Source organism: Austrofundulus limnaeus, unplaced genomic scaffold (assembly GCF_001266775.1).
Source record: "Austrofundulus limnaeus strain Quisiro unplaced genomic scaffold, Austrofundulus_limnaeus-1.0 Scaffold65, whole genome shotgun sequence".
In the NCBI taxonomy this organism is placed as follows: domain Eukaryota; kingdom Metazoa; phylum Chordata; class Actinopteri; order Cyprinodontiformes; family Rivulidae; genus Austrofundulus; species Austrofundulus limnaeus.
This window is the reverse complement of record NW_013952467.1, coordinates 890,943-900,866: the sequence shown is the minus strand read 5'-3', so window position 1 is coordinate 900,866 and position 9,924 is coordinate 890,943. Positions and strand designations below refer to the sequence as shown.

Genomic DNA, 9,924 nt, shown 5'->3' with positions numbered 1-9,924 from the left:
GTATTATACTTGAATAAATACGGTAAGTTTCCTTTTTAACTGATTTTGCCTGAGCCGGGATGAAGTAAACGATGGGGAAAAAAGACATTCAGAAAAAACAGAATACCTAAACACAAAACTAAACTGCAATTTTTACTTCAACCTGCCATCAGTGGTGGTGAAAGAGAAGGGACGCCACATCTACAGACAATCTCTCTTCTTGTGTGCCAACTATGTAAATAAAACACTTGCCTTGATTACAGATGCAGTATTTACTGCTTTTTCTGTCTTTCCGAGACTTTAATTTCCCCGTGCAGTCTTATTTCCCATAAATACAGCAGGAATAGGACTGCAATTAGGGCCTATATTTACCCCCACCTGACTAGTGGGGAACCCAGTTGGGAGCTGGCAGCAGGGATGAGCTGACTCCACTCAAATCTGCTGCCTCGGGTGGAACCAGGACAGTGGACACACTCACTGGTGGTTTGCTGCTTGACCAGATGTGACACACTAAACTTACTTCTTAAAGAGGTTTTTTAGGGTTTACAATCATAAAACATACCTTTTTTTATTTTGTACAAATTATATTTATCCTGTATGGGAATTCAAACCCCAAAAAGAGGAATCTCTGCCTCGATCTAATGAACTCCAGCTTTCTAAATGTATTTTCCCTCAGAAATATTATCAGAGATGAGTTGTGGCTTCTTGTGATGAGAATAAATAACTGCAGCTCTTGCAAGAAGCCAAACAAACTTCCCAGTGTGATTGCAAATTCAAAAGGTTAGGCCATTTCTCTGCCACTCTCAATTTTCTTTGTGGCCACGTTGACCTTTCCCTGTCATTACGTACGATCTTTAACAACAAACAGATCGAAAAGCAAAGCACAGAAATGGCTTTGAATGTTCTTCAAATCATGCGCGATAAAAACTTTGCTAAATCGACTTGTAACCACTTGAGAAGAGCTGTCTTACGTTGCGTTTTATTGTACTGAACAACTTTTTGGGCTGAACTATTCTTTTAAGCGTGTTTGGATTCATCACCCGCTCCCTGTCAGCCACTCGTCAACAGATGGGATGCTTATAGGAGTTTCTGCTGGTCTCTGATCCTCCGTCGCACATCTGAAAGCTGTCATGGTGAGGTATTCCCAATCTGCTCTCGGAGGCCTCCAAACCAAAGCCTCTCATTGCAGGACTTTGTGTGTTTCAGAGATACTAAGAGACGAGAACACAAACCCAGTGGCCAAAGCAAACCTTTAATAACTTTGATCTGCGGCTTCACTTTTTATGATTTGTGGTCATAAGTCATGTGCTGTGTGGAGAGGAGGGCAGTGTGCTGACTCACATCTGCTCAGTTTAATCCTCATTGTGGCAACGAGAGCAAAGAGATTAATCAGAGACGTTGGAAAGAAGAGGACAGGGGAACATAAAGGCAGCCAAAAACTGGTTAACTTGGATCAAGGGTCTGTCTGTTCGGGTGATCCAGTTAAATCAACCTTTGTCACAACTGACACAGACGACTTAGAAATGGGGGAAACACAAGAAAAAGCATATTTTAAAAGATTTTGAGCAAACATGAAAGTAAAGTATTTTTTTTCTTTTTACAAAACTCTTCAAGCACCATGAGTACAAATAAAAACATGACATTTACAAATCTGCAATCTATTCTTATAGTTTACGAAATTATGCACAGGGATGTTCTTTTAAATCTGTTAGAGAGTAAGCAGCATATAGCGATCTGTGTTTTCTGTTTAGGATTTCTTTTTAAGATCAGTGTTTCATTTTTTTTTATTCACTCTGTATTTTGGTTCTGTTTTACTATTTCTGATTCAGTTCAGTTCAATTTAGTTCTGCCACGCCCACCTTCACCTGATCCTAGTAGTCTCTGCACAGGTGTTGGGTTTTTGGGTTTATTAGTTTGTCTTTATATTCTCTGTTAGTCGATTCTGCATCGTACACTTCATGTGTCAGAACCTACGAGCTCTGTTTTTGTAGTTTGCTGCCTCGACTGTGTCAAGAGGTATTTGTCTGCACTTTGGGTCCAATAACCACCACAACGCATGACAATAACTGTTTATATTGATGCAGTCCAGTTGAAAAGTTGAACATATTCTGTCTCGCAGGATCAAAAACTTTTATTAAACTTTTATTAAGCTGCTGTTGAAGCTCAAACACCTTTCCCTGCCATCAGTAACCACTTAAATCTATGGGGCGCCCTGTAGGACGTAAACTATCTTTTCTCTCTCACACACTTCTATAGACTCTGTCACACACTCACAAGACTATATTTGCTCATACATACTATTAAAATATCACACACGCATACAAATAAAAGCATGCACACAATACAACAGTTGCACACACATACTATTAAAATGTCACACATGCACACTGTTAAAAACATGCACACACACACAACACAGCAGTTGCACACACATACTATTAAGATATNTATTATCTCTCATTCACACTAGTATTATTAACACACACACACATGTATTATCTCTCATTCAATCTGTGTCAGGTGGTTTAGTGTTGGGTGTGCATGTTTTTAATAGTGTGCATGTGTGATATCTTAATAGTATGTGTGTGCAACTGTTGTGTTTTGTGTGTGTGTGCATGCTTTTAATAGTGTGCATGTGTGATATCTTAATAGTATGTGTGTGCAACTGCTGTGTTGTGTGTGTGTGCATGTTTTTAACAGTGTGCATGTGTGACATTTTAATAGTATGTGTGTGCAACTGTTGTATTGTGTGCATGCTTTTATTTGTATGCGTGTGTGATATTTTAATAGTATGTATGAGCAAATATAGTCTTGTGAGTGTGTGACAGAGTCTATAGAAGTGTGTGAGAGAGAAAAGATAGTTTACGTCCTACAGGGCGCCCCATATAAATCGCTGCTGAACATAGACATATCCATCTGATTCAACCTTTGACAGCAGCAAAGTGATTTTCATGCCTCTTCAGGTGAACTTAATTTGAATTACCCCAGTTCATGTTAGACAGAGAATGAAGTGTGGTAAAGGGACTTCAACAGCTTTGGCGATGATCAGAAAACAGAAAAGTCAGCACGCCTTTAGGACAATTTCCCAACGTTTCCAAAACAAATAAAATATGCATGGTTGAGAATGTACTGTAAACAGATAAAGGAGTTGACACATGTACACACTGCGTGAACACACAATCGCTGCCATACAAGCTAAAGTACCTTCCAGGCGTTTCAGTGATGTGATTTTCAATATGCTGTGGCATGTAGTGTTTTTCTAGGATTCTTCATATTTACAAACCAGGGAGCCCACGAGGCAGGCTGAGCATCGCTGTAATTAAAACACACTGGGAGGTCCACCTCTGAAATGTGTGAGAATATTTGCTCGATGGCGAGCAGACTCTCATGGCACTAAGCACACCCCTTCTTCTTATTTTTTCAACACTCAAATGCCCAACCTTATTGCTGCCAGTTGAGACGGTGTCCTATTGGCTCACGCTTGGTGGCCACTGCTGAGAAATTTACATTAAGGCAAAAAAAAAAAGGAGTAGCTCACATTATATTGGATTGCGATGGGTACCGTGAGAAACAGGGACTGTACCATGAGCTGCACATTCATAAATCAATGCAGGATGAGTCACTGGATGGTCAGTGGTGAGCTCCCAAGGATACTGTCAACATGTTTACTAAATGCAGCATGGATAAATAACCTGTGCTCAGAGTGAATAATCAGAAGGAGGTCAAAAATCAGAGCTCATTTTACCCATATTTGTACTTTTTATGGAATTAAGAAATAAAAGAACCATCTTTTACTGTAAAAACACAAAAAACATAATTTAATAGGACACCATAGTTATGAGTACTGGTGCGTAACTTTTTCAGGTCATGGGTCAATCGAGAAAATGATGGGTGGAAAAGACTTACCTGAACAGGTGTCAGCTGTGCTCTGGGATCAAACACTCGCAGCATCTTATCCTAGTCAAACAGACAGAAAAACAAACTTTAAACACGAGGAAAGCATTGATTCAATCATGATGCAAAAGTGAAATTATGCTTTTGTTATTACAAATGATCTGTTTTTAGTCGTTTCATATGTAGGGAGTGACTCTTGTTACTACCACAGCAATTTTTAGCTCAGTATTTCAGCGCCTTTGTTCTGACTGAGGACTGTTTTATGATCAGTTTCATTTTCAGTACATTTTTATAAACAGCAACTGAACTTAAGTAGCGAGAACGTCTGAGAGCAGCTGAGGAATAAGAGGTTTAACACACAAAGGGGGTCAGTGAGCATGGGCGACTGTGGGGTCTTCAAGTTCCTTCAAAATAAAAGTGCAAGGAATCACAGGCTTTTCAGTTAGCGGAGGTATTTTCACAGGAACTAAACAGACAGCTGAAACATTAAAGCCAAGTCCCTCCACGTTCGTATATTTCAGAGAAGAAAACAGCAAAAGTTCCTCATTTATCTGCAAAATTGCGCTGATTTGTTTTTAGCAAATGACATCGAGTGACCTCTTCGCGGCCTCGCTCGCCTTGACCCTGGACCACCAAAACACATTTGGCATCAATCAAAGCAGCCAATCAGAGAGGCTCCCGTGTGATTGGAAGGAAACGGCGCCTAATGGGATCAGGCTGTGGGGGACGATGGTGTCTGCAGCCGTGTCACTCAATACTGCTGTGTGACTGAGATCACAGCCCATGTCTGACATATGGAGCTGATAGCAGGTAATAATTATAAGCACTTAGACTAAACCATATGCACATTTAACACATTCATGTCAGAGGGAATCAGAAGGTTGAACCTGACAAGGTGAAGCAGAAAAAAACTAGAATCTTGACAACATTTATCTGAGAGGAATATTTTTTCAAACATCACGTCTGACACTGATAGAAGCAGTTTATTCTATAATCTTCAAACACAGACTGATCTAAGCCTGTCTTCATTCTGATCCTCTAAACAATCACTAAAGACATCTATTTGTTTTTTTTTTACATGCATAGCAAACACGAGGTTTAAAATAAAGTGCTCTTTTATTTGGCTTAGTGAGCGCAGCCCACCCACGAACACGATGCCCCACAGCTACATCTTCATCAGGCCTTTGTGACCTTATACTAAACCCAAGGCTCACAGAGGTCTGCAGGAATAACACACAAACACATCTCCTCCGTGTGACCTTTGGGCAAGAGTCCACCTGTTGCACTACAAAAAAGGCTAAAACCCTAAAGTCTACTGACTTCTCATTTCGTCTCATCTTATTTCGAAAGGCATCCAACTGGAAGTACTGAAAACTACTGTATTTTTTTATTATGTATGAATGTTCATATAACCTTTTTTAATTCTTTTTTTGACAAAATATTTTTCACAATCCTTAAAAATGTTGTAAAATGCTGAGGGAACTACAATTAAAAGTACAAGCTAGACTGTTCTCATATAGCTCATGCCAAGAAGACAAAGCCTATTTGTGCCAGTTTTGCTTCAAAAAGTGAAAAAAATATAATCAAAATAATTACGAAAAAAAATTAATTCATAACTACATGTCTTATTATCATTAAATATGATATCCTATCATAAAATAATTACAGAAACACTGATTATCCTCATTAAAGCAGAGACACGTTTTTCAAAGTGTTGGTGTAGATTCAATCATCACCTGGTAATCTTAGCGAACTGAATCAACAGCAAGTGGACTTCTTTTTTTCATCCCAAGAGACATCTCATTTTTCCATCTGCGCAACTTTCACAAAGAAACGAAACATCATCCAGAATCCAAAAAGTGATGCCTTTGATCCAGAGTGCTAGGATTACAGTGCAAACAACACAAGAGGGAGGAAACTATCTGGCTGTGCAAACACACAAATGAGGGGCTATTCACGTACAGATGTGTCCACCAAGTGACCGCATGTGTGCACAGACTCACCCAAACAAATAATCTTCCTTCATCTGATAACAACAACACATATAAGAAAGACACAACACTCATAAATGCACAGATGGGAGGCCCTGGATAGGTGCGTTTAGATTTGTGCATTTGTATTTCTAAGTGTGTGTGTGTATGTGTGTATGTGTGTGCGCTTCAGCCAGCAGCTGTTTAATCAAAGAGGTGGAGCCTCATTCTCAAGCTGCTGTTAATGAGTTTTCACCGCACGTCTGCTGCGTACAACTTTCACACGATGTACGCAAACACACACACAGGCGCTGGGACCCTTCGCTCGCTGCACTCATCAAACACGTGGCGCTGCCGGGCTGCTGTTCCCAGTCACCCGTGGTTACTGAGGTCAGAGCCCGACGCGCAGGGCAGCTCGAGTCCGCAGCATCTTCACCGAGGATTTGTCACACGGCGGAGAGCGCTGGATGTTTGTAAACCCAAAGTTCAGAAAATGTTGGAATGTTGTGTAAAATGTGAATAAAGAACAGGTTGTAATGATGTTCAGATCTCATAAATCCATATTTTATTCAGACGGGAACATAGTTAAGATATAAACTGTTAAATTTAAGAAATTTTAGCTTTTAAATAATAATTAATAAGAAAGTCTTTTTGATTTTGCTGGCAGCAATCCATCTCACATACGTTAGGACAGGGCCATGTATCCCACTGTGAATTATGCTCTCTTTATTTAAGAACAGTCTGTAAATGTCTAGGAACTGAGGAGACCAGTTGCTGGAGTTTTTGGAGGGGAATGCTGTTCCATTCTTGTCCGATGTCCAAGCTGTTCAACAGTTTTGGTCTTTTTTGCTGGATGTTTTGCAGAATCAAATCACTTTTCTGTATATACTTTACAAGCTGCCCATGCAAAAAGCACCAATGCACCTCCATACCATCAGAGAAGCAGGCTTTTGATCTGTAGGCCAGGTGGGCTCTCTTTGTGTTACTTCCTTTTACAACCTTCTGTTGGCCCTTTTCCACCTTTACTGAGAAATGTTGCTGTCATCCCTTTTTTAAGTATTTAAGTTTTTTTTTTCGTTTTGTTTCATCCTTCAGTATGTTTATTCTGATCTATTGTAAATAAAATATGGGTTTATAAGATTTGCAAATCAATGCATTCTGCTTTTATTTACATTTTCCACCACGTCCCAGCTTTTTCAGAAATGGAGTTGTACAAAGATGACCTCAAACACAACACCTACAGTCTGAAGAAAGCACTGCTCCTGTTCATAACTAACAGAAACTAAAGCTCCCCGTCATCCCTGCTCCCTCTCTCTGTGGATTTTGCTCCTCTTAATAGAATGCCCCCTTTTTTTTTCTTTCCACGTGTGTCATAAATATACTTTGTTCTAGGCCCAAATGAGGCCTGTCATGACTACTGCTCTTTCGGGAGGTGGTCCCCCCTTCATCTTCCCCCAGCCAAGCCCTGCGCCCAAATGTTTACCCTACAGAGGAGCCGGGGATTGGACCCACATGTTGGCAGGCTCTATTTGCTTTAATAACTTGGATTGGAAAAAGTGAAGGCGGCCCTTTTGGTTAAATGACACCAGATACCAACTGGGCTGAAACCTCGAAGGCCAGACCCCCCCAACCAAACACACACTTTTCTTCTCAGGTGTCTTGTTCTTTCAGGCTGCGTTGAAGCTGATGGTAGGGTCGGTAGCTCTGATTAGGACCATTATCCTGTCAAGGATGTCATGATTTGGGAGAAGCCTGAGATGGCTGGAATAATTTGTTGCTTGTCAGACAGAGACAAACAAGGGGGACTGAACCAACAATCATACCTATTAGGTAGGTGAATGTGGAACAGTTTTGTGTCAAAGGTTATTTAGTTGTTGGCTTGAGTTGCTCATCATGCCTTGTCTAAAGAAAAGACTAGGGACAGCTACGATATTTTAGGACGGTACGTGTAAAATTAAAGCAGTTTCAGTGTTTTTTTTAAGGTCAGTTGGTTGAATTGAGTTGACTCTAAGAGTTCCTGCAAGTTTCATTCAAACAGAGGTTCATGAGATATTTTGGTAACAGGCACACACACCCACACACACACAAGAGCTAAAACATAATTGTCCGCATTCTCCTTTTGGCAGCAGGCAGTAAAAAAAGTTATATTAACCTCCGCTGATTTTTAAAAAAAGTCTCTGGTTGTTCCTACAAAACAACTCGTAAATTTCCCTTAAACTCCTGTCCAAACAACTCCCCCCTCTTCTTATTTAGACACCTTCGATACGTAACAACTTCATGGAAAAATCGTTGCCATAAAGATGCACTTTTCCTCCAGAGCAATAAATGCTTTGCAACCAAAAATATGTGGGATCAGGGGGGCCGTAAAGGGATGCACGCTGGGAAGGAGGAATTCAAAGGCCACAGAGATGAGAAAAATTAAAGGTTGCAAAATATCAAACCTTCACACGGAGCCAGTTTCCATTAATACTTCCCAAATTACCCAGCAAGTAATGTTTCCAATCTGATGAGGAAAACCCCTCTAGGGCCTCTAATAAAATCCCTGGCAATATGATTCAATTAAAAAACAAACAGGTAATTAGATATTTTACATGGGAGTACTATCCAAGTTTGTTCTTTTATTCCTTTTGAAATGATTGCTCACTTATTCCAAATCCTCAGCTTAATGAGATTCCCACCCTTTTTTTATTAGTATTATTTTTTTACGAGCATCACCTTGCTGTTATTTTGTTTAAATATTCTTAAGGGCTCAAAGTAAAGTAGTGGCGACACCTAGTGGTCATAAGAAGCAGCTGCAGAAATCACATCAGATTTCAAACACTAACAATGTGAGCTGGTCTCACCTTGCAGGAGGATGCAAGCAGGGATCCATCCTGTTTCCAGCTCAAACTCTGGAGCAGATCGCTATGCTGCTCCAAAGCTGCAGACAGATGATCATTTTAGTGACCATTTCAAAGGATCAAACAAACAAAACAACAACAATATTCAAGTTAGAAAGGCACAAAAAAATGCAGAAATCAGTTGAAAACATTCTCAAATAAAGCATGATGACAAACATAGTAAATAAATAGTGACGGCACATAAACAGGACTAAAAACACAACCATTTTTAAGAGGTTACAACAGGAAAATGAGGACAGATGAAGCCATAAATCAAGCATAAAGGACAGAGAAAACACAACAGTGAACGTATGTGTAATTTAGATTTTAAAGGATCCATATCATGCTTTTAAATCCTACTTTTTCACATTCAAATCATTCAGTTGGGGTCTATATAAAGTGGAACTGCAATGCTTTGGTTTGAATTCCTCCTTATTGTAACTCCACAAGCCCCTCATTCACCCCTTTTCTGAGGCGGGTCTCAGAAAAACTCGATTTGAGGCTGTCTCTTTAAAATCAAACAAAGAGCTTCACACTCCGACCCAGAGCCAGAGGAGAATAAAGATGACATGATTGTAGTTGGTAAGTCCAGACCTTATGTGGCTGTTCCAATGCAAATAATTTTTGACATAATAATTCAGAAAACATCGAAAACGGAACAGGTTGAAAAGTATGAATCAAACAGAATATAAAGATATCTACGCAGCACCAGGAGAGACTAAATTCAGCTTTTCTGCACTCCTACAGCCTCCAAGTACACAACAGAATTCATTTAATGACTAAAAAAGTGGATTTTACATGATATGTCCCCTTTAAAACAAGTTCCAGCTTGGACATATTGAAATTGTAAGCATGATATATTAAAAAAATAAAAACTTAATAAGTGAACACAGCTTGTGAAGAGTTCAGTTTCTCTGTGACGCCACAATAAATTAAAAAAACAAGAGTGCTCTTGTTAGAAATGTGAAAATAAAAGACAAGAAGAACCCAACACGCCCTTTCTTGGTGACCAACTTTATGCTTTGATTTTTTTTTCTGTAAAACTTAAAAAAAATTTAAGCAATGAAACAATGTTGGGGGGGGGGGGGGGGGGGGGGGTGCAGCTGATGAGAGGCTGAATCAGCAGTGAGCAGCAGCAGCCAGGCCAGCTGTCATGGGATGGTGCTGAAGGAGGTGCACGGTGTTTGTGACAGGTGAGGAGG

The 9,924-nt window shown here is 39.9% G+C and overlaps 1 protein-coding gene across 1 annotated transcript in view; it reads right to left on the bottom strand.

Moving 5' to 3' along the window:
* The window catches only part of LOC106518702 (mitochondrial import inner membrane translocase subunit TIM16), a 118,004-nt gene that overhangs the window by 101,897 nt on the left and 6,183 nt on the right, over positions 1-9,924 (bottom strand). The window contains exons 6-7 of the mRNA XM_014010088.1: positions 8,687-8,763; positions 3,886-3,936 (exon numbers count right to left, since the gene is read on the bottom strand). Coding sequence (XP_013865542.1) covers positions 3,886-3,936; positions 8,687-8,763 — 128 coding nt within the window. The remainder of the gene's footprint in view (positions 1-3,885; positions 3,937-8,686; positions 8,764-9,924) is intronic.